At 37.5% G+C, this 25,957-nt stretch overlaps 1 protein-coding gene across 9 annotated transcripts in view; it reads right to left on the bottom strand.

Moving 5' to 3' along the window:
* CDK14 (cyclin dependent kinase 14) overlaps positions 1-25,957 on the bottom strand; it is a 639,321-nt gene that overhangs the window by 75,922 nt on the left and 537,442 nt on the right. For all 9 annotated transcript variants that reach the window (XM_063606295.1, XM_055114664.3, XM_003809752.7 and 6 more), the window contains 2 exons: positions 15,827-15,966; positions 10,288-10,431 (listed from right to left, as the gene is read on the bottom strand). In XM_063606295.1, the coding sequence (XP_063462365.1) occupies positions 10,316-10,431; positions 15,827-15,966 (256 nt within the window). In that variant the 3' untranslated portion in view covers positions 10,288-10,315. The remainder of the gene's footprint in view (positions 1-10,287; positions 10,432-15,826; positions 15,967-25,957) is intronic.

Below are 25,957 nucleotides of genomic sequence, written 5' to 3'. Positions count from 1 at the left end.
CACAATACAATTCCCAAATGAGGGGATGAGTGGATTCACACTGATGTTTAAATTTTTATATTTGACAGAACTAATGCAGTATATCTTGACAGCTATATACAGTAGCTTAATGCTAAGCTTTTTATGCTGAATACAGAATGGAATGAATTTTGCACCAGTGTTTTGGACTAGGAGGTTTTAAGATTCCTATTCACATTACACAGCAGTCTGAGGCTGCTTGATAAAACAAGCCTTGGCTATTTAACAACTGCCTCATAAAATGTCTCAATGTTTAAGAGAAACCCAAGGCAAAGACATTTTGAAAATATACATTTTAACCAGAATCTGGATGCTAAGTAAACATCCTTTAGTGTTCAGCCAGAAAGACTTGCAGCTGTGGCATTTGTGACTTAACAAGATGAAGATCTCCACGCCAAAAGATAAATGATATCATAAAAGTTTCTTATCAAAACAAAATACGTTTTCGGATGGAATTTATGTTTAAAAAAAGGCTTTAAACAAAAGCTCATTTGATACATTGTAAAAATACTGGAAGCCTTTAATTTGGAGTTTAGTATGAATACATGCGAGGCAATACTATTTTCTGTTTTGCCACTGTGTTCTCTTTTTATAAACTGCAGATTAATTTCCTCTATAACAGCAACTTTTTAGTTTAGTTTTGTTTGTAAATAAGGTTACTGTAAATTGTTAACTTTATAGTAGAATATTAAATTCTAGATGAATTGACATGTAGGCAGCAATGAAATTGGAGAACTTCTCCTTTAAAAAAAAAGAAGTTAAAATTTTAACATTGTACCAAAATAGGACACAGTCATATTCTAAAATATACATACATTTTTTCACATGGATTAGACACAAATCTCCCAAAGGGCATGTGGTCTCTTCTATCAATGAGACTGCACGTGAATCCGGAACCCTGGTTTGATATGTGCAGCCTAGCTAACCACTGAGTATAAACACCAACCCTGTTATAATTCAGTATGCAACTAAGCTAGTCTTCCACACTAGCAGAGGGGGGGAAAATCCCTCTTATTTTCTAAAGTTGCCCATCTCTATCCGCTTCTGTCGAATTGCCACAATTGCCCAGATAAAACATTTGAGAGTATGTCAGCTTTAATTAATGTAACATGACCTGATCATTTCCACAGTTAAGAATAAAGAAGTTTGCTTTCTTTAAATCCAAAGCTCAACCTGGAGATTATGCTAAGTTGCTTCATTCATAGTCCACACTCCTCTGCTCATGTCAGAAGGACAGCATTTGTCCCCTCTAGTGATAAACAAATTATACATGAAATCAATTCCACTTCACAATCATTTTCCCTATTGGGTATTATCTTTCCTTCCCTGCTCCCTCCAGTTAAGCCCACATCCTGTAACTTGCTAATGAGCCGAGAGCTTTCTGTTCCAGGTGGCACCCCCTGCCTCGAAGTCATGACATTTCCCATTTCGAATGCTGCTGGCATTTTTCGACAGCTCCTGCTAACTAGCCTTTTTGACCTGCACTAAGAGGAACTCATCTGATCGAATCCTCTAACCTGCCAATCATTCCAGCAAATGATCTTCACAGTCACTCCCAAGGCAGGAATGGAAGGAAAAAAAAATAAAAAAAGGAAAAGCGAGTGAGAGAATGAGGGAGTAGGCAAGCGGCTGCCTCTGCAGCTACCTAATGAGAATACTTTAAGTCTCTGAGGCAGCTGAAACACTGAAAAACTGGTGGGAAAATTAGGACACAACTGAATGCCTGGCTCTGTAATTACTGATTTCTTTCCATCCTGAGATCATTTTGAGAGCTACACCTCTGAGATGTGCCAGTTTCTAAAGAACACAAGATATATCCCACCTTACGTAGAGAAAATAGATTTATTTCTCCTGCCACTATCAATATGCAATTCTCATAATCCCACTCTGTCAAACAGCATCCTTTGCAGAATTAATTATGTGCTATAAGCTCGTTAAGTGTGCATTTGTAAACTAGGGATGATTATAATATTTGCCACAGTGAAGAAAGAACCTCTTTTTTTCTCAGGCATATTTTAAATGTTACCAACATTTAGGGGTGTTAATTTTTACATATTCACATAAAAACAAACAGGTATGGTGGAGGTTGGTATGGCACCAGGGAGGATTAAATTCTTGACACCGACAAAAAGAGGATAATCTGGGCATTCTTAACTAATAGAGGTGAAATAATTTTTTTCCTTCCAGATTTTTCCTGCCTGTGCAGAATCAGTTTATTTAATTATATTTAAACTTAGTGGGGCCTTGGCCCACAGAATAACCCTATTATTTTAGGAAGAATGATCCCGGAGATGGTTAATTTGGCAATGTATCACAACTCTAGGTATCTTAATATGGAGTAGATTTGTTGACCAAGGAAAGATACAATATAATTATGTGTTATCATTATACCATTGTATGTAATAATGTAAAATAAATACTGTACATGATTTAATTGCACATTATAATCACACATCTTTCCCCATTTATAGTAATTAGGCCAATAGCCCCATTTACAGTAATTATTATATGTAATTGAGGGCATTTTACTAATTGCATTGAAAATGATAATCCAGAGCAATTAAAAATCCAAGGGCACTATACGTAATGCAAACTACATTAAGAGAATGGTGATAATTTAAAGGGAAAAAATTCACCCCAATATTGAGGTTAACAGTTCAGTATTTGATTCCATGCTTAGCATACAGGGTTATTTTTATAATGAGATAAATTTCCACCAATGACTCTAACTTTTGTATTTTTTTTCTAGATTGTGTACATTATTTCCCTAAATGGAAAAGTAACCTTTGATTAATCTATGATGTTATCTTCACAACTCAAGGACTGCTGAAAAATTATTCTTTTTGGCTGTATGAATGGTGTGTGTTTGTGTGTGTGTGTGTGTGTGTGTGCATGCGTTGGTTAGCAGAGAAAGCAGCTATCCTAAATTCCAAAAGATGCTCAGTAAACCATTCATTTGCACAACCAATTTGATGCTCTTAAAGGCTTTATTCACAGAAGCAATTCAGAGTATTGCAAACTTTTTCTTAATTATACTTGTAATACTTTAGCTAAAGTGTTTAACTTTGTCTATCAGAACACATTCAGGTTGCAATTTTCATTACATTTGCTATCTGTCTAGAATTTTAATGTGTTTAAGGACATGAAACCCTGGCTCTTGTCCCCAGGCCCCAGTGTCTAGCCCTCCCTGATCCCACTCCCCATTTCTACCCAGACAAAGCTCCCATGTGAAGAATATCGCAGAAGGAGTGACGAGTATCCATGGGACAGCGGGAATAGTTTCCAGCTTCTTTTTGCCTTTCCTTCTCGACATTGTCATTTAGACATTGTCCTCTGTGCATTCAAATGTCATCCCAGACCATCAGCCCACTTCAACTCAAACAGCCTCCTTTTATGCTTAGACACTTCTTAGAGTATCAGCAGACCACAAAGACTGTCTAGTGGGACTCAGCTGCTATACTGGTATTAATAATACAATACAGTGCACTTAGGGCATAGACAATTCCTTCTGTATCCCAAATTCACAAGAATCAACATTAAATGAAAAAGAAAAATACAGCACCTGAACTGATTCTAACTACTTTCTATATGTGACTGCCAACTTCCTTGTAATAAATATTGTGGTTACTAGCCACGTCACAGCTTGGGCCCACTATTTATAAGAAAGCTTCACTCATATTATGCTGCTGGCTAAATAGTCCCTAAGAAATTAATTTGGGTTTTAAGAAGTCAGAAGATGCAAGTGCTATTCCCCCTGCCCCTCACCATTTTGAAAGCTCATTTGACCTGGAAATGCTGAATCACAAAAATATAGTCAATTTTTAAGGATCCATAGGCTGATGAACCAATTTGTGAAGCATCAACCAGTTTCCTCTCTTTTAGCCACTTTGCTTTTTAAAACCTTAATCAGAGGGAAAAAAAAAAGGAAAAAAAGGGCAAAAATTTATTATTTTTATTTTTAAAAATCACTCTAAATTCTTTGTTTTTAAGAAAAACACAGTTAAATATTTAAAGATAATGGAGCTTCATTTGAGTAACATACATGGTTTAGTGAAACAATGTATGTGTGCACAAATTTGTATGTGATGGTGGAGAGAATTAATACGATAAAGCAAATGTAGCTAATGTAGTAAAATGTTAACACTTCGGGGACAGTGGGTGAAGGGTATCAGGAATTCTTGTGCTATTCTTGCATCTTTTCTGTAGACACGAAATTATGTCAATGTAAAAAAAAAATGCTTGAAGGCTGGGCATAGTTGCTCATGCCTGTAATCCCAACACTTTGTGAGGCAAAAGCAGGATGATCGCTTAAGGCCAGGAGTTTGAGACCAGCTGAGACAACATAGCGAGACTCCATCTTTACAAAAAAATTTAAAAATGATCCAGGTGTGGTGGTGCGCACCTGTAGTCCTAGCTACTCGGGAAGCTGAGGTGGGAGGATCGCTTGAACACAGGAAGTTCAGCCTGAGCAACAGAGCGAGACCCTGTCTCTTAAAAAAAAAAAATAACAAAATAAAAAACAAAACAAAAATGCTTTAAGAATGCATTCTGAAGGAAGCATGATACAACTTTATTTTCATTCTGCTTTGTGACAATCCCAGTAGGTGGTGAGAGCCTGCGAGTCCTCTGCCTACACTTGCATGGGGTTAGGGTGGTAGTGATGCACAGTACAGATCAGAGTTGACCCAAAGAGAAGAAGGGGTGGAGAGGCAGAGAAGGGACAAGGAGGAGAGAAGAAACAAACTTGCATTAGCATTTAAAGGATAGAACAGACTCCCCAGGGTAGACAGGAAGCTAAGGTAAGGTTGGGTGGAGGTGAGGTGAGGTGAGGTGGGGAAACTAATAGCATTCCGGCCTCTTCTCATTTGGATATTCATAATATGCATCATGCATTTGAGGTTCAAAGTGCTGTCAATTTCCCAAATAAGATATATTTTTTAATTGGCAGTCATGTGGGGGTAATGGTAACAACTAGGGAATCTTCCAGATGAAACCTGCAAAGAACACTAAGGTTTGTTTCCCCTCTGAGCGTCATTTCAACAATTGTTGTCAATTACATGAGATAACAGAAATAATAAAACTGCAGATGTTTAATAGGAAAAAAAAATTGTAGGATAATGCAGAAAATGGCAGTTTTTGCAGGAAAAACCCCAGAAATCTTCCTAGTACTGAAAGAAACCTAGATCTAACACTTGTGTTTCTTATATATTGAAAAGTGCTGATGGATATTATCTCCGTTTGTGTCTATAGTTGAGAAAATGCAACACACCTTAAAAGGACCTTTAGTCAATAGTTAAAAATATCATACAATGAAGATATCACACCATCAGAACTGGAGTTTCTCTCTGTACTCGCCTGATTTTTCACTCAGTAGTATACAGGCCAGGCAAGGCACTTTCCAGCTATACTGCTTGCTTTCCAAAAGCTTCTCCAAGTTTCTGAAGGGCTAAGCCCAGCAGTCTCTTCCAAATGCTTCCTTAAAAACAGGTTGGCCACCCAGTTCTGGGCCCAGCTGACTGGATCAGGGCTCAGAGCCTGACCTCAAGGCAGCCTACCGTCAGTCAGCAGTTTCTACAGGGGTGACTGACACAACAGCTTTGCTCTCTACTTCATGATGATGGCTACATCAATCAGAGCCACTCTCTGGGAGGGTTTGAATCTGAGGCAAAAAGAGGTCAGCAATAGACTGCCCCAGAAGTAGAGGGACAAAGAGAAATGATAATAAGAAGAATCCATGAATAAGCAGAAACAAGTCAGCAGAAGCCCTGAAGTGAAGGGAACATGAAAGCTGTGTTAGTTGATGCAAAGACAGAAAAAGTGAGCCGCCATAATGTCACAGCATGGAGGAGAGCAATAGGTGGCTGTTCTTTAGGAGCAGTTTCCAGAGTTGAGATGGCGGTTGAGATGGCAAACAGCTCTAGGTGGCCTACCGAGTAAGAACCACCATTCTACTAACGTTCAGACAGTGCTGCCACAGTCTTAAGCACCAGTGCATTGTGTTCTGTCTAAAAGCAGGTTTCTAAAAAAATCTTTATCTCATTTAATTAAATTTCATTGAGCATTCTACTCTGTTTACCTAACAGCCTACTTACAGGAAATTACTGCTTAATGACCAAGTAGAGAGTCCGACACATTTTTTTTTCATTACCATGTAATTCCTACATAATGTGGATTTGCAGAAATAAGAGGCTAAAAGGTAAGGAGAGGGTCACCAAAATATGCATGCAGTTAACTTCTTGCAATTGAACCAAATAAAATTCTTTCATGCACTAGACAAACATTTGTAAATTTATTAGGAATGGGGTCTGTGAACCAACTGATTCATTGAAAAGAGATATTCCATAATGAGCACATACTATTTCAGAAAAATTACAAAACATATCTAAAAGAATAGAGACCTTTCTTATCCCTTATATTTAGCTAAAGGAGAAGTAGAGTGACCATGCACTTTCTATGCCAGTTTAGAGTAAGTGGAAAATTAAGCTCACCAGAGGGATGTGTTTGGTATCACTGCATGCAAAAATAAGTCATACTAATGGATGTGGTATTCAATACAGCTTCCAGTCTTTTCCTTGGGGAAAATTTCTATGTATATTTAAGGCTCTCTCAGACTTTAGAAGGGTCTTACCCATCAGTGCTGATAAAATGAGTTAGAAGAATCTATGAAATCTTTACTAATATCTTTAGAAGATAACAAAATATAAAAAGCACAGTATTTTGATAATCCAGAGGCACCTATCCCATTTTTAACTTAGGTGTTTATGGTTTTCTTCTTATTTAATTTGGTTACAAGACTCTGAAACCAAAATTGCTTTCTGCTGCAAAGCCAAATGCATCTCATTAGATTTTCCACTAAGACCAATTTATGCAAATCTGGCATTATTAACTAAATAATTGAAGTGACCTTGGTATGCAAGGAAAGAAATAATTTGGCATTGAGGTTTGGAAGAAAAATTAGGACTTGAAACATTCTTGTCTACTCAGTCCTCTACCATTTCAAAGACAGAAGTAATATAATGCATTTTCCACATTTACCTCCTTGTAACTCCCCAAAGAGAGGTGGTTAAAATGCCGGCCGGCCCAGTTTTAGTCTCCTTCAGCCCCCCAACCCCCTTGGCCTCCCTCTCCTTCCCAATCTCTCTAGGCATTACAAAGAATTGGGACATTTGAGGAAATTTAAGATGCCAAAGCCTTCTCTAAACAGTCAATGAATTCAACAGCAACAGCAAAATCAAAGTCTAAGAAATTACAGATTTTTCTCTAAGGATACCTTATCTACATAGACATTTTGCTCTATAATGTCTATATGATATTCAGTATTGGTCAGAGAAAGGCCATTCCACAAGATATAATAGGCCAATAAATAGGCTATATTATTTGATCTCGAAGATGGTCCCATTTATTTAAAAACTCCACAAAGGTGAGACATTAAAATAATTTCTTTTTCTGCTGACTGACAGAAAACTCTTAGAATCCATCTTCCCTGTAGCTTTTCTGAGAAACTGAGTTGTCTCCTCAGCATTATGTTGAATCATGCTGAGGCATTTGGATGGGAAGAAAACTACACCAACAATAATATTAAAGCTTTATTGGGCCAGGCGCGGTGACTCACGCCTGTAATCCTAGCACTTTGGGAGGCCAAGGTGGGTGGATCAACTGAGGTCAGGAGTTTGAGACCAGCCTGGCCAACATGGCAAAACCCTGTCTCTACTAAAAATACAAAAACTAGCCAGGCGTGGTGGTATGCGCCTGTAATCCCAGCTACTTGGGAGGCTGAGGCAGGAGAATTGCTTGAACCCAGGCGGGGGCAGAGGTTGCAGAGAGCCAAGATTATGCCACTTCACTCTAGCCTGGGCAAAAGAGTGAAACTCCGTCTCAAAAAAAAAAAAAAAAAAAAAAAAAAAGCTTTACAAGTTGATGTGAAAAAGGCAAACCTCATAGAAAAAATATTTGTATTGCTATCAAATAATTCTAGAGGAAAAGCTTCTACTGTGTTATAACCTGACATCTAGTTTAAAAAATATATGTGAAGAAAATACATTTTTACATTTTTGTAAAGGCTTTTATATACTGATGACTGTAGTTCTGAGCACCTTTTAAAAAAATCTCTTTTCAATTAGCAACCTTTGAGACTTTCTGAGCAACGCTTCTGTCCTGTGAGCTTGATTTGATTTCCCAAAGAGGAGCTGAGCTGAAACACGTTCTAGCAGCTTTGACTGGCTGGGCTCAGGTCAGGGGATCTCAAAAGAGCCAAGAAGAGGAACACAGCCTTGCAATTGAAATTCAGGCTTGCTTGTGTGCATGTGTGTATGAGGCAGCAGCACAAATAAAGTCCACTTTTTGTTTTGTTCCACTGAATTGGTGAAGGGATTTATAAAGCCAGGGCCCTCATTATGATAATGCAGGTTAAATACTTTAAAAAAGCATATGCTGTAACCCTCATGAATTAAAACCATTCTCAATACCAGGAGGTAGCTTGTCAAAAACCTAGCCCCACTCTTTGTCTGACCAATTGAAATTCAGAGTGGGAGTACAAATGCAACTGAGAGTTGTGCTTTTTATTCAACAGGGAGAAATAACATGAAGAATGAAGACTCTTACCTATGGAGTGGCAAGTTTAACAGTAACATCTTCTGACTGTCATTTATACATCATACTTTATCTGGAGATCTTTTATCTCCAAATCATTCATAACTTTCCACCATGCCCCTGATAGGCCAAAATTGACCCCTATGTTGAGGGTATTCAAAAGCTAAGTCCAGAAGTAGCTCAAGATACTGGCAGATTACCCACAAGACAATGTGTACAGTTTAAAATTTGCTCTCTTTACCATGCTATCAATTTAGCCTGTTAACATATTTCAAACTAAGAGAGGGAGGAAGGAAGAGGAACTACTGCAATGCTGCATATATCCTTTGAGTTACTTGAACACTTTTTATTTTATTTATTTACTTTTTGAGACAGGGTCTGGCTCTGTCACTCAGGCTGGAGTGCAGTGGTGCAATCTCAGCTCATTGCAACCTCAGCCTCCCAGGCTCAAGCCATCCTCCCACCTCAGCCTCCCAAGTAGCTGGGACTATAGGCACATGCCACCACCACGCCCAGGTAATTTTTGTATTTTTTGTAGAGATAGGCTTTCACCATGTTGTCCAGGCTGTTCTCGAACTCCTGAGCTCAAGCAATCTGCCTGCCTCGGCCTCCCAAAGTGCTGGGATTACAGATATGTGCCACCATGTCTGGCCTGAACACTTAATTACTGAATATCAGAACAAAGACACACTTTTCTCTACAAATCAGCACATAAAAAGCCTTCTCCACAGTAACATTTGTTCTCTATTTGTTTCAGAGACTTGTGTTACATTAAGAATGTATATGTATATATATATATGTATGTGTGTATATATATATATATATATATATATATATATATATATATATATACACTAAAATTTTTCCAAAAATACTAGGCATTTCCATCTGGCAATCAAGAAAGATGGCCTTTTCAGAAGTTGCCATCCCAGGCTGGTCACTACGTAGCACACGTGATGTGATGATTGGGCCAGGCTGACATGGCTAGAGGTTGCCAAGTTTAGATTATGCTTCCTATCTGCAGAATAGTAGAGGACAAAGAATTTGATAGTGAAAGAGAAAAGCTTCATCATGATAAGGTCCGTACCAGGAGCCAGACAGGAATCAGAAATAGGTGAAGTGGCCCAGATGGGAGCTAAACTAAACTGGGGAGTCTACATCCCCTCCAAAGGAGGCAGCAATGATTCAGTTACACGCAAAAAAATATCCTTCTGGTAGGAATGTGAAGGCAATATTGCTAGAGTTGCTTATTTTTCAAGGAAAACCAGAAATCTAGATTTTGTGTATAATCTCCCCATTTTAAAATGAGAACAACTAATTAGAAAAATTGCATGGGCAAAACAAAGTAGGTCTGTGGCTTAGATACAGCCCAAAGTGAACCTTTTTCTAATCTCCATGAGGAATGTGAGTAGTTAAGATGACTTGCTTATAACTAAAATGGTTTGCCTATGACTACATAAATAAAAGCATAAGTATAATTTTAGTTAGAATCTAGTAGGTGCCTGAAAATATGGAAATAACTGAGTGCATTCTATCTCAATAGAAGGTCTGATGAATGCCATAATGCACACAAGAGACTCATAGGATAGTTGGTGAAAAAACGAGTCTGAAATATTTCACTTAAAGAATCCGTTCAATATCCATTAAATATTACTTTCCAGGTAAAGCAGGTCATCTTACCTGTGTGCTCTTGAGAATGTGCTGCTTGTCAGTGCTTGCTGTTTGATAGACTTTTGCCATAACTATTGTTTTTCCCAAAGGCCCGCATGCTTTCTCCAGCTTCTGGTTGCAATCTCACATTTGGGACAGTAAAAATAGAAGACACTGTGGACAGAATATGAAGTTTTCATTTATATAGTTATAGATATTTATAATCATGTTTTTTTTTTAAATGGAGACTGAGATGCAAGTTTGGATGCCCAGCACACTGAACATCATGGTATGTTTTGATCTTTGAAATGCCAGGTGGTCGCAGGCACACACACATTTGCAAACATATGATAGGATGGTCTGTCTTTCCCTCAGAACCACAGCTCAGACTATCTCCCATATTTCTCTGATCTAGAACAATGAACTTAGATTGGGAAACAACATATTTTGCCCTTCCTTTGTGCCATTCTCTCATTCATTGGAAAAATATTTATTGAGCCTCACACTGTTCTGGGAATTTCAGAATCCTGTACTAAATAAATCAGAATGAAAGGAAATCCCTGTTGTTATAGAGTCCAGTTGGGGGAGACAGGCAATAAGCAACCAAACAGATATAATATATTAAATAGTGGTAAATGTTATGAAGAAAAATAAAGCAGAGAAGAGAAACTGGAAGTTTTAGGGTGGAAGGAGGTCAGTGAAGTCTCTCCTGAGAAGGGACATTGGTGGAGAGAATCAAATGAGGTAAGAGGGCAAACCATGCGTATGTCTAGAGGGAGAGCAAGCACAAAATATAAGAAGAGGAAACAGTGAGAGCTGACTTTAAGGAGGCAAGAAGAGAAGCAGGCAAACCAGGTAGGAGGCAACTGTAAAAATGTGGGTGAAAGATGATGAGTGACTGAGGGCAGGGTGATAGCAGTGAAGTGAGGAGTGGCGTGCGTGATCCTGGATATACTGTGAAGGTAGCAACAACACGGTCTGTGGAAGAACTGAATGTGGAGTAGAACCAAAAAAAGATGAGTTAGGGATACCTTCCATCAACTGGAAGAATGATGCTGCTATTTATTGACAACGGTAAGACTAGAGAAGGCGCAAGTTTGAGGGGAAAGATGAGTTCAGTTTTGGTAAGATTAAGTGTGAGAGGCCTACTAGATGGTCAAATGGAAATGTTGAGTGTCAGTTGGATATGCAATTCAAGTCAGGGAAGACAGGACTGGAGATGGATATTTGAAAACTGTCAGTGTATAGATGATATTTAAATCATGAGGTGGGATGAGATCATCTAGGCTCCAGGGAGTCCATGCAGATAGACAGATCTGAGGATTCAGCCCCAGGACACTCTAATGTGAAAGGTCTGGCAGATGAGGAGAAATCAGCAAAGGAGTGTGAACAGGAGACTTTAGTTTTCTAAACTAAAGGAAAGCAATGAGAGAATACTGTCCTGGAAACCAAGTGAAAGAAGTTAAATTAGTAGGAGGAGACAGTTGTCAATTGTGTTGAATCTTCGATAGGCTGGGAAAAGACCAATGGATAGAGACTTTGAAAGCCAGGCATTGTGGACACAAAAGCCTGGTTGTAAAGGATTCAAAACAGCATGAAAGTCTACGAACTGAAGGTAGCAAATCTTACATCTGAAATGGGTGCACCTGTTTTATTTTTAAAAAGACAGCATAGAGCTACATTAAGAGCATTATGCTGTTCTAGGATGATATACAGAACATATACAGGAATATGTGGGAAAATCGACAAACTCTAGAGCTAGAAAGGTCCCTGGAGACTACTGTGTCCACCTCACTTGCTCCTTAAGTGAGAAATGGGAAGCTCAGAGAGACCAAGGCACTTGTCCAAAGTTCCCTGGCTAGTTAACAGAGGAGCTGAAGCTGCAATCCAGGTGGTCTGATTCCCAGTTCAGTGCTCTTCACACTGTACCGATTTGTTGGCCTTCTTTCACTGAATTTGAGTTTTGTGAATTAGCAAATGAGTGTAATAAAATCAAGGACTCTGTGCTATGAAGTGTATTTTGTTCATTTACTTTGACAAGGGTAGTTCAGCTTCAATTATTTATGTAACTTGATAGTATATGCAGGAGAATGCCCTGTGGTGTATTTGGGAAAAGTAATGAATTTCTTCTAAATCAGCCCTCCATTTACTTCCCTGCAATTAAATCTTTGAGAAGAAGTGGGACAAAGCTGTTAGGGTTTCAGGACAGAGGGAGAATGACAGGGTGCCACCAGAATTAGCCAGCTTTAACAGGCAGATCCCCAGATAACTGTACCATTATTCTTGCTTTCTGCTTTTATAATTCCTGCTTCAGTGCCACACTAATACATTACCTCTAAATTTTGGTACCATGTAACCTGATGAGGTTTTAAGGAATAGTATACTAAAGAAAGATATTACATTACTATGTATTCTTCCAAAGCAAGTGTCTGACATAAGCCCGTAATTTCACTTTTGTACGAATCTATGAAATGACTGCAGGGCTCTGTGTTACTCAGGCTCCAACCACACTTGATGCCCTTCTCATGGGGTCTGACATATTACACTAGGCCAAGAAGGCTCAAATCTACTTGTAACTTATTTTTGTTCCCATCTTCTCCTTTTAACCTGACTTTGCTTCCTGCTTGCATAAGTGTTTTCCTCTTGTGGAAATTCTTTAGAAAGTGCTATGAGCCATCTTTAAGAATGAGAGTGCTATGGATTGAATTGTGTCCGTCCTCAAATTCATCTGTTGAAGCCCTAACCCCTAATGTGATGGCATTTGGAGATGGGGCCTTAGGAGGGTAATTAGGGTTAGATGAACTCATAAGGGAGGGGCCCTCACGATGAGATTAATGGCTTTGTGAGAAGAGGAAGAGATTGCTTTCTCCACCCTTTGAAGACACAGCAAGGTGCCCTTCACAAACTGAGAAGAAAGACCTTACCAGGAACCGAATCTGCTGGCACCTTTATCTTGGACCTCCCATCCCCAAGAGAAATAAATGTCTGCTGTTTAAGCCACCCAATCTAAGGTATTTTGTTATTGCAGTGTGACCAAACTAAGACAGCGAGGTTCCTAAACTACAGCTTGGTTGCTAAGACAATCCATTTATTGGTTCTGTAACACTTCTTTCCAGGTGGATCTCCTTCCAAATCTCCTTAAAAAAGAAACACGTAAGGGTATTACAGGTGCTGCTGCTACTGCTGCCACTGCCACTGCTGCCTTTGCCAGATGGTGAACTTTTACAAGACTCTATGCTAATATGAAATTTAATTATAAAAATTTAAAAAACTTCTAAATATAGTCTGCAGAATACTAACCTAGACAATAAGTCACCCAAACCAGTCATTTCACTTAAAGAAACCAATTCCCAAAGTCTCCAAAGTCTGGGAATTCTTTGTTTTGTAAACATGTTTACAAGTACAGCCACGTTGTTCTAAATGGAAATGACTATAGTATTTAATACTGGGATTGTCCTTTCTTGCAACTGGATTTATGCCTCATAATGATTATCTTCTAGACACAGAAATAGCATTTCTGTAACTCAAAATTGTTACCGGAGGCATTTAGTAGAATCTTGGTTTAAAAATATAATGATTTTTCATCTTTATTCTCCCCCCTTCAAAAGGTTTCACTGCTCCTGATGTTTAACGTTATGCAAAGACGTGTTTCTGCCAATGAATATCGCCTTACGGTTATGCTTCTGCAAATAGCCTGCTGTGAGCTGATAAAGGGATTAATGCAGCCAAAATTCTTAATCTGTAAAATTACAAATTAAATTCTCATATTAAAAATACCACCCTGAGGTATTTTTTGTGGTTTTAATTCCCCTCTGGTGTTCTGCATACTTTGTGCTTGTTAATGACGGGGACAAGGCTGTCTCCCTTGGCAGTCTGCTGCCGAGTGATAATGTGTAGGCATTTACTCACTGATAGAAACTGGATTTAACCACTGGCCAATAAACTAAGTGGCAAGTGGGTAATAAGTCCATATTAACAGAAAAGTACTACTACAGAATTCAGAATTCATAGACCATCAAAATCCTGGCTTAAACTCAATCTTCAAGTCAGATGGGATTGAGATGTCACCAAGGAGGAGTGATACCAAGTTACAAGTTACACTAAATGGGAAAACAAACCATATGTTTGAGTGTGATGAGCCGTAAACTAGTGAGCCTATTTACAGCATTTTTGTTTTCAGTATAGAAAAATTATTTTCCCATAGGGATTTAATTTTTAATTTAAAAAAAATTGAGGATAGCTGTTGTAATAGTCAGTGAGTAGACTTTAGAAAGGGCAGAGTGTTGAGTAAATATGGGCTGGAAATACGTGAAATGTTAAGGAGGATTTGCTAAGCATTAAGGGGAGTAGTAGATTAATATATCTATAGTGACTTTAGGGTTAAAAAAAAGTAATGAGAAATAAATGTGGGATATCAAAAAAAGATTTAGGATAGAAATACCCAAGAGGAGTTGTACTTAGAACTTAGTTCCAAAATAAAGGGTTATTGCCATCAAGGAGAATCCAATATTACGATGGATGAAAGAAGTCTAAAATCCAAGATAATGAAGAAATAATCATATGTCTACTGTAAGTGATGTATACCAACGATTAATAAACACATTATAAATATTAATGTATATATGCAGTATGTTCATTTTTAAGGCAATCAGAAAAGAGTATAGAAGAAATATCTCTAATTGTTCTTTGGAAAGAACATATCACCATTGAACAAAAATATTCTGACGGCAATAGTTTTTACAAAATTTCACAAGAATTCTGTTTCACACTTTGGAAGAAATCTGAGATCCTCCCAGCCATAAATCCTCCCCCAAATATTTAAAATGTAATTTTAAAAGGCTGTATAAGTATGTAGACTTTTATAAAAACAAAACAAAACCCACCCAGGAATGTGTTTTAAAAGATTCAGAGAAGAGCTGTCTGTACAAATACCAAGAGCATTTGCAGTTAAAATGAATTACATGTCTTCAGTCTGTACATGTCAATTCAGTGCATTAGCCAATTGCCAACTCTGCTCCTCAGCTCGCTGCATAGCAGCCCTTTTTAAGGTTATTGTTACAACCAAGATGGTCTCTGAGAATCAAACAGAAATGAATCATCGGCTCCTCTGTGTACTGCAGCCGGTTAAAAAGTACTGTATGCATAAAGCACTAAATATGTAAATCATATTTTCCTTTTCCTTTATGACTGTTCAGATCATTTTTTTGGACACACACATAATCAAATACAAAGATGCACAGCTGCAGACTGCAGAGCAGAGATAGCAAAAAAGGAATCCATTTTCTTCCTGTGTCTGGTAAGCTAGCAAATGAATGGCAGGATTCCACTAAATATATATACACATGGCCCCCCTTCCCCTGTTCTCTCTCTCTCTCTCTCTCTCCACACACACACACACACACACACACACACACACACACACACACACCAGTAATGCACATACAAACATACATTATCTTATGTTTGTGGACACACAAATATGTGAATCTCTGCATACACGTTACATACAGATGCCAAAATAAAATGATGTGTCTGCTTGGACTGGATGTTGTGGATTTGTCATACTCACTGTCGGTGAGTTCCCATAGCCGTGGGGGCAGGTCACTAAAATACTCATGGCTCAAGGCAGCCTGTGCCGACAGTCTGTTCTTTGGGGAACATTGTAGGAGCTTGGAGGCCAGGTCCTCTGCATGGTTCACATAGCTGAGCCTAAAAACATGAGCAAAAAAGAGAGGTCAGACCAAACAAGAAAATCCACTAAATAAGACATAAAGCTTACCTAATTTTTCTGGATTTCAATTTATTCCTGGCTAGAAAAACAAATTACCTGCTGAAATAAACAGAAGCAAAATGCATGTTGGTTCTCAGAGTATTTGTTACTTCAAACTTACTTTTACTCTAGGTATAACAGTATAATTGATTTAAAATATTTCTACTATAGGCAAAGGATTGATACTTTCAGAAAAGATAAAACTAGGTCCAGAGGTAGAAAATTTCTGAAGACAACGTATCAAATAATTATTAGAATTTGTTAATAGAATCTATGTACTACACCCACATCTGGATAGATTTATAGAAAATTAATAACAAATACTAAAGAATTAAAATAAAACTGCTATTAAATTCTCCAGTTACTAAAGTTTCTTTTCCTCTAAGAATTTATATTTTCTTGCATTGAATATGAATTAACATTACCGAAACAGTGCCCTGTCAAATATCAACTATCATAATATTAATAAACAGGTTAGCAAAGGGGATGTGCTTAGATGATACGGGGCTGAATCAATTCAAGATGACCTTTAAAACAACAGTAGATAGAAAATATGTGTCTCAAGATTACAGAAAAAGGCATAATAATAAAGTCTTTCATGTGGTATAAGCTTTCAAATGGGTAGCAGCACTTCTCAGTCCAGCTCAGCCTTGCTTTTCATGGAACCTCTATTTCTCTACTCAGAGCAATCAAGCCTGGATAATTAATATAATAATGATAATAAAAGTATTCCTAATAATGGCTACCATTTCTGGATAGTTGAACATGCGTCAGGCACTTTCCTAGGCACTTTTAACACTCATATTTATTATAGTCTGAGAAGGTAACAATTGCTATTTTGTAGTGGTGGAAGCCAAGTAGGAGTCAGAGATGGCAGTGGATCACTTGGGTAGCAGGTTGAGAGGAGATTCCAATCCATCCAGAACTTCTTGACTCTAAAGTGGTTTGCATATGCCATGCTCTCTTTCTCTCACAGGTTATTTTAAAGGCATTTCCCAATGGATTCTCCAGTTTCTGAAACCCGGTTCAATATATACAGTGACTCTCAGAGGCAGCCAGAAGTGGGTGAGGGAGAGCTGCACCTTCCAGTAGGTATTTCTTTAAAAATCCTTGAAGCTACTCAAGACACAATTAGCCAACAAACATATTTCCTCAATGACCAACAATCTCCTCCTTCCCCTCCTCAACCAATTCTTTAGTATTTATTTCAAATTGTTGGGGATGGGGGTATGAAGAGAAGATGAGGTAATGGATTTGGGTAGAGAAAGAAAAAGGGGAAAAGCAAAGAAAAATATTACACAAAGATCCAAACTAAGAGACTTTCTCTCTACATCTTGTTATGTGAAGCCCTCACAAATGGGTTCAATGTGTGGCTGCTGCAACGGCTGTTCACGAAAAAAAATGGATCAATGGATTGGTTTTAACTGTCTCTCCCTGGAAGAAAGAAATTTGTCCACAGGGAACGAAAGCATTCTCAAAATTCTTCACAGTTTTTTCCCCTTTAAGAGGGCACAGGGCCATTCATATTATTCCTTCCTCTTCCCAAGACTTTATCACTAGTACAACTTTTCATTCATATTTTTAAAAAATCAAACGCAAAGTTTGAGATAGGCTTCATGGTTAAAAGTTATATTGAATGTACAGTTCATAGTTAATTATGGTGAACAGTATGTTCATATCAATTTTATATAGTTTTGATAAAATAGAACAACCAGATTAGGACTAGATCTGAGTTTCAGGCTTAATACTGCTATCATTTTCCTAAATTCAGACAAATAACTATTATTAAAAGAAAAAAGGAATATTATTAATCGCCCAAACTGTATGTTGTTACATTGCATGTAAATACAAGAAGAGAAAGGTGATTGCGATAGTTGGTGCACAAGTACTTAACTCAGAAGTCAAGAGTATAAAACACATGAAATACAAAGCAAGACATACTATTTTTGATCTTGGTTTTCTCATCTATTGAAAAATAGTGATGAACCACATTATGTCTGCAGTCCCTCCAGTTCCAAAAAGCCATGAATCACATCTGAAGCATGGTTTCATTATCTCGAAGAATTATAAACACTTATAGTTGTATCTCTGTTTCTGCAGTAAATTGTTGACTATATTTAAATACAGTATATGCCTCATATAAGGAATTCATCAATATAAGATAGTCCCATTCCCCACTAAATTGACTACACTTTAATATGCCAATAATCATATTTTCATTTGTGATATTTAGTTAAGACATATTTGTTATATAAAATTTTAGTTTAGAAATTTCATTTTAAGTCTCTACATGCATTTTCAACATCAGAGCCTTTGTCATCACTAGAACCTCTTTTTTCGGTCTACCTAAGTTGTTAAGACATGATACTTTTGGGAATCCATGTATGATATCTTAATTGGAAGTTTTATCTGAAGTCATACGTGTACATTATCAGATTGTTAGAATGGTGGTGGTGGTTCTCAATCTCCCATTGTGATGGGAGACTTTTTTCAATCTTTCCTTGGAATTCCATCAATTTTTGTTTTATATTATAAGGCTGGGTAATTAAATGCATAGCAGTCTAGCACTATTATCTCTTCTTGGTAAATTCAGTCTTTAATCCTTATGTCATGACACTCTTTATCTTTCATAAAGCTTTCTAGGCTAAAGTTCATTTTATTCTCACATTAATACAATATAATGACCTCAGCTTCTTTTGTTTAGTATTTGCCTGCCATACCTTTTGTTACCTGCTTATTTTTAATGTTTCATACATGTAATATTAGGGTGTCTCTTTCATAAATATTATTCAGCTAAGTTTAATTTTTATCCAATTAAATAATCCTCATCTCTCAAGGAGAAAGTTTAGTCCATTTACATTTTGTGATTATTGATATATTTGGAATTACTGCTACCAGATTAATTTTACATCCTATTTTGTCCTCCTTTACCTTTTTTCTCTTTACCTGTCTTCTTTTGGATTGAGTTTATTTTAGATAGAACTATTTTAGAAGTATAACTTCTAGAAATTATGCATTCTATTTCCATGTAATTGGTAATTCCTCTTAATTTTTTGTCTTCTTTTTTGCATTCATCATCAATTTAGGTGTTTAAGCTTTCACAAGTTTTTGGAAGCTGGTGAACGCTGACAAATTATTTGTCCCACAAAACTGGAAACACACAGTCCAGACAGTGTAAGTATATGGTTGAATGGACATCAATATACATTACCATTTCACTGATTGTATAATAAAACAATTAAGTATGCAAATATTAAGTTACACAGAGCAACAGGCTTAAAAAATATTACATTTCTGCTCAATTCACTACCAGAAGTTAACTTCTCTTTTTGCAAGAGAGGTTGGGAAGAGATAGACAACAATCACATTTCAAACAATAACAGCTGGTAAACAACTTCCAATAGATATGGGAAAAAATTACAAGATTTTCAAAAATTTTATTATTAACAATTATTTCAGCTACAATCATAAGGCATGTCTACCTTAAAAAATATTTACTAAAGAGCATATGTCCTAAACAACACAAACACATTTTGCTAAAACTACTTAATAGCTCTCCCACTCCTCCTTCAGATCTTCTCTTTTAAGTTGCACCTCAAATGCAGACATTAAATTAACTTTAAGACTTTTTTGGTCTGGAGACAGACATTAAAAATATGTGCTTCTGTGCAATGTGGACTTTGCATGAACTTTTCAACCAGAGGTTTGTGATTTTCAAAATGGAGGTTTTCATAATAGCACGAAATGAGATTTATAAAAAGACATTAAGAAATAATCATTAAACTTGGATGAAAGCCAACAAAATCAACGGGTACACAAATCTGACGTACACTGTTTTAAATGTGGCAGTTATAACATATAGTAGCAGGCAAATAGCCATACAGGCACCACTATTAATGTTTGAAATGACTGAAGGAATAAATCACAGAAGGCGTAGACTGTTCACAGTTCTTAGGTTTTAAATTCTGTAGGACATTAAAAACATACAAGTATTATGCTGGGTATTTTGGCACCCAATATCTCTATATTCCTTATATATTGATAAGATTCAAGAATGTGAATAGACTTCAAGAACACATAACTCAATACTGCATGATTTCAGGAAAGGTCAACTCAAATGAATGGTAAACATGCTTTAAGTGTTGAACAACAAGCTTCTCTTTTTTCTTTTTTGAGACAGAGTCTCACTCTGCTGCCCAGGCTGGAGTGCAGTGGTATGACCTTGGCTCACTGCAACCTCTGTCTCCCAGGTTCAAGCGATTCTCACGCCTCAGCCTGAGAGTGGCTGAGAGTACAGGCATGCGCCACCATGCCTGGCTAATTTTTGTATTTTTAGTAGAGACAGGGTTTCACCATGTTGGCCAGGTTGGTCTTGAACTCCTGACCTCAAGTGATCCGCCCGCTTCAGCCTCCTAAAGTACTGGGATTACAGGCGTGAGCCACTGCGCCTGGACAAACAAGCATCTTTTGCTGAGTGTTCAAACAAGCTGATCATAATCCAAATACAGAGGTTTCAATTCTGTCAAGCTCTTGAGGCCTGGTAAAAATGCTCACCAATACTCCTGCAGAAGCTTCATTAGACTTATCATTCACTAAGCCTACACATTGGCTAATACGTTTGATAAACTGGGTCCTGTCTTAGAAGTTCCATTTCCAAAGCAATTGCATCAGGTAGCCTGGTTTTATTTACTGCAAGAGTTGTTTCTCTGACTGCTGGTGTCTAGGAAGTGCAGCTGCATTGTAGGACAATACTGCTCCAAAGAGAAAAACTGCTTGCTTCTAACATTTCCATTTCACTTTTGTCTTATGAACTTTACTGCATCTTCATATTTCATTCCACTTTAATGCTTGGACAACGAACACTAGAGCTCTCCCAAAACCAGCAACATGATGACAGTAATATTTAATACAACAACTAGCCTCTCCAAGAAACTTCATTTTACAAAACATAACCAGTCATCAACAGGCTTGGATAAATGGCAGTGTACCATTATTCAGAACCTGGATGCCTTCTTTCTCACAAGAGCAGTATTGTAAGTTGCTTCACATATTCTCACTACTGGGTAAGACCATACTTTTAAATTTCCTTTAACATTCATTTAAGGTCATACTGACTAGAATGTCCTGTGTGTGACTTCACATGACCTGACCTATTCATTTGAGTTATGTTAGTTAAAAAGCACTCAATAGGGTTATTTAAAAATGAAAACATTTTTTGAATAAAGCATACAGAAATGATGTAAAAAATAATGTAAAAATAACTGAAGTCTACTTCAATGTACCACACTTTATACTACACTTGAAATCTTCAGTGCTTTGGAGTATGAAGATGGCAGTAACAGGACGTGAAATGAACCTCCTGAAAAGCAAGACCAATTCTTTAATCCAGTAATGAGGCAACAGAAAGGAAGTTCCCCTAGGTTTACCCATCTAGGTCAGAACTCTTGTAAAATGCTTTCCTGATTTTAATTTGATTCTCCTGTGTCCTAGTTAACCCCTCTCATGGAGCTGCTTGGTAGAATGGTAATGACTTTCTATAGTTCACCTGTTTGCACAGAAGTCATGCTGTATGCCTGATAATAATCTCCACTGCCCCTCAGAAACTTTGCAAATGCATGACCAAGAACACTACAGAACTGCCCAACCTGCAGCTAGCAGTGACCTCTCTTGGTGTAGGTTGGCTTAGTATCTTTTACCATCAAAGATATAAAAATAAATTTCCATACTTTACATCTTCACCCTCAGTTCTCCAAGTGGATGGCTCCTTAACTTTTTAATATTTAACTCTATTTAACTTAAAATTTAGAGTTCAATTTTATTTTTACTCTCGTGTACAAAAATATTGGAATACTTTAATTCTAATGACACAGTCTCATCTATCATATTATTGTCTAATATTTTATTTCTATTTTCTATGCTTTTTAAGGGCACATATTAGACATTATTATTATTACTGTTATTATTTTATTTACCCATGTTTACTAATTTATTTAATCACCTTTCTTCTCATGTTTCAGACATTCCCTCCCAGATTATTTTTTTGTGCCAGAAATACAAATGATAGCAGTTATTTCAATGAGCATCATTTGATGGTAAATTCTGTTTTGTTTTCATACAGGATAATGGGTTGGCTGGGTATATATTTAATAATTCTATATGCAGGCTCAAGGCATTTTCCCTTAACCCTCTGAAGACATTATTCCATAGGCTTCTGTTGTCTCTGCCTCTTTGTGCTCTTCTCTTCCTCTTCAGAGTTCTGCAATTGCAATGTTAGGTCTTCTTTTTATTTAACCTGCTTGGTACCCACTGTGTTTCCTGAATTTGAGGTTTCATGTTCTTCAACAATTCAAGAAAAAATCCCAACCATTACCCCTCAAATATTATCTTTCCCCAATTCTATCTCTTCTCTCATTTTGTAATTTGGATGCAATGCGATCTCATTAAATTGTCCATGTCTTTACTCTTTCATGTTTTCCATCTGTTTGTCCCTCTGTTTTCCATTCTGGGCAATTACTTCAGAGCCATCGCTCAGTTCAATGAATTATTTAATCAATTGCATCTAATATGCTATTTTCCCTGTTCATTTTGATTTTATAAGGTCTTTTCAATTCTTTGACAAATTTGCCTATTCAGTTTTGATAGTCTCTTAGGTTTTTTATATGATCTTATTTCTTTACTACAACATTTTAAATATAGTTGTATGTCTGATAACTCCCAATACCTAAAATGCTGGGTGATAGGAGAGTTCAATTTTGTTGCTTTTGCTACTGATCCTCACTTGCAATAACTTTTTCCTCATATGCTTTATAATTTTTGGATTGTGAGCCCATGGTTGTCTAATGTTAATCTATGGGAAACCTGAGAGGCCTGGATTGAGAATGTGTTTCTCCATAAGGATTTTCTTTTGCTTCTGTCAAAAGGCCTGAGGCTCTCCCAATACATGGGTACTCCAAGTTCTTGCTGTTGGTTTCCAAGAGCATGCAAACTGTGTAAATTTAAGCCTGAATACGTAGAAATTCTCATATCAGACTTTTACATCCCCATCCATAGTGAAGGCTGGCACCAACAATTGTTCTTGTGGTCTTTCTTTGTTGGAAGCAGTTATTTCTGAGTCCATTACTGGGGCTGAATTACATTACTGAAGCCCATTAATGTGCTTTGAGGGTCCCCACTCTGTGTGGAGAATCTCAATTCCTATTCCCTACCTTCTTCAGGCCAAAGGCCTTGTTTCCTGATCCCCAAGTGGTTTCATGTTTCTATTTTAGAGAACAACTTCAGGGCAGCTGCAACTTTAGCATTTGATTATTCTTCTGGTTTCCCGTCTTTCTTCATTCTTGGCCTTTCTGGAGATTTTACTTATTTTCTTCTTGGTTCAGCTGTGCATCTGAAATCACGTGCTTGGTGTACTGTATCCAGCATTTTAGGTGACTTTTAGTACTAGGAGTAGTAGAAGAGATATTTTTTTCCCTATAGGCATACATTTATAATCCCTGTAATCTAATTAGTTACTATAAAATCATCTATGCTTATAATTTTTAAGTCTTTCTCCCTGGAATAATCACAAAATAATCACCCACACTTATAATTTTTAGGTCTTTCTCCCTGGTATTCTTTCATTGCCCCATCTCTCTCTTTTAAAACTAACTCTGTTAGGTCACCTCTGTTTAGTCTCAGAAACTAATTATCTGAAGTTGATTCAGGCTGACATTTTTTCACCACACAATGTCTAGATGAATCTCAAATGCATTATCCAAAGTGAAGAGGCAAGAGGCCTCTTATAGATATATAATTCCATTTATACAACATTCTGGAAAAGCCAAAATTATATAAACAGAAAACTGATCAGTGTTTGACATAGGCTGGAGGGAGGGTGAGAGAGGTTAGCAAAAGGGAACTGGACAATCTTTTTGGATGGTTCTACATTTTGATCAAGAAGGATGAACATTGGGCCATTTGAGAGGGCCAGGTCAGGGGGACTATAATAAAAATTCAGAAGATGGAGCCATTTAGAGAGATGGAAGACTGCAGATTTTTCACAAAGAACATTCAGGCATTAAGGATGGAAAGCTGCCCTCCTGTGAGTGGCTGAAATTAGAACTTCCTTGTCTTGAGGGGATTCCCAATTACGCCTCAAGGGATGCTCCAGCCTACCCAGAGATGCTGCTGCCAATGGTGAGGCCCTCCTATAGATTTCAGTGTTCTATCGCAGGTCACTGAGTGAGAATCTGCCTCAGGCTGATGGAACTGGGCCCATCAGGTTGGTGGGGGTGCACTCAATGAGCCTCTATGTTCACAAGGGGTCAGAAAAACCTGGAAGGGTATGTGGGACAAGAGACTGTTATGTTCATTCTACATTCATTTTGTAAAAAGATGTTTGTTGTTCATGGAAACTCTTTTAAAAAAAAAACTAAGGAATTTTAAAATTACAAACCTGGATGACAAGACATAAACAATCCCTACTGAATTCAGAGTATGTGTGGTATGAGAATCTTATATTGCGAATAACTATGAAACAAGTGCTTTTAATACAGTTGAAAATAACAGTATGCTGCTCTTCTAATTATAAAGAATTTTCTGCATTTTTCTAGTCCTTATCCATGCAATACACACACACACTCTCTCTCTCTTTCTCTCTCTCTCTCTCTCTCGGTCTCCTTGCAGTTTTTTAAAAAAATGTATGAAAGAAGGTAACATGAATAATGAAAAACAGTCTTAGACCATGAATACAGAGCAGGATATTCTCCTTATTCCCTGTACAGGTTAGTTTTTATACCTCAGAAATGAGGAAGATGGAATAGATTGTCTTTAAGAGTTGTCCTAGCTCTAATGCTACATATCCTCCAATCTGGGAAGAACCAGATTGTGAACTAGAGGCAGGGAGAGTTAGCACAGCTGTACTGGCCTGCCAGGGCTGACCTACCAGAATTTCCTGCTCTGCCACCAATGAAAGGAACAAACAGTGCCTCTCACTTCTCTCCACTCAACCTTGAAACTAACGCTTCTTCAAAATCTAACCTAAGTTTCTAAGACTTCCTGAAAACAGACAAAGAGCAAAGTAAACCTGGAGTCCTCTGCCAGACTAGAGAGTACCATCAAAGTTGAAAAGATGGAATGGAAAGTGGAGGACAAAAATGGTGGTGCAAAAAAGAAAAAGAGGAGGTCCACTGGTTGTGGCAAGACGAAGAAGGCTACTTCCTGGAAGACAGCATTTCTTTTTTTTTTGACAGAGTATTGCTCTGCTGCCCAGGCTGGAGTGCAGTGGCATGGTCTCGGCTTGCTGCAGCCTCTGCCTACTGGGTTCCAGCGATTCTCCTGCCTCAGCCTCCTGGGTAGCTGGGATTACAGGTGCACACCACCAAGCCTGGCTAATTCTTACATTTTTAGTAGAGATCAGGTTTCACCATGTTGGCCAGACTGGTCTCGAACCCTGAACTCAGTTGATCCGCCCGCCTCAGCCTCCCAAAGTGCTGGGATTGTAGGTGTGAACTATCGCACCCGGCCGGAAGGCAGCATTTCTAATACAATGTGGAGACACAACATCTGCTAAATGACTGAATGTTTGCTTGAGTAATGAGTATATCAATGGTTATATCTATAGAGGTTTCACATTACCTGAGAAATAAAAATTGAAGAAGCAGACAGTCATTTTTGAGCAAAAACATCTTATGTTCAAGTCCTGGTCCTTAAAGAACCTCTTCAAACTATACATCCCCCGGAAGATGTCATTTTCTTTTTTTTTTCTTTTTTTTTCTGATTTGGTTTGGTTTTTGAAGTGGGAAGGAAGTTGATCCTGGCCTTTTTAAGGTTAACTTATAAACTAGGACTGCATGGATGTTTGTTTTGATTTAGGGTTTTTTTTTTTACACTATAGTTCTAAAAGACTCCCTCTAAAACTGATGATACACCTGCTTGTATAACAACTAAGGCAAG

The sequence above is a fragment of the Pan paniscus genome, chromosome 6 (genome assembly GCF_029289425.2).
Source record: "Pan paniscus chromosome 6, NHGRI_mPanPan1-v2.0_pri, whole genome shotgun sequence".
Lineage (NCBI taxonomy): Eukaryota > Metazoa > Chordata > Mammalia > Primates > Hominidae > Pan > Pan paniscus.
Note: the sequence above shows the minus strand (reverse complement) of the source record. Positions and strands in the feature narration are given on the sequence as shown.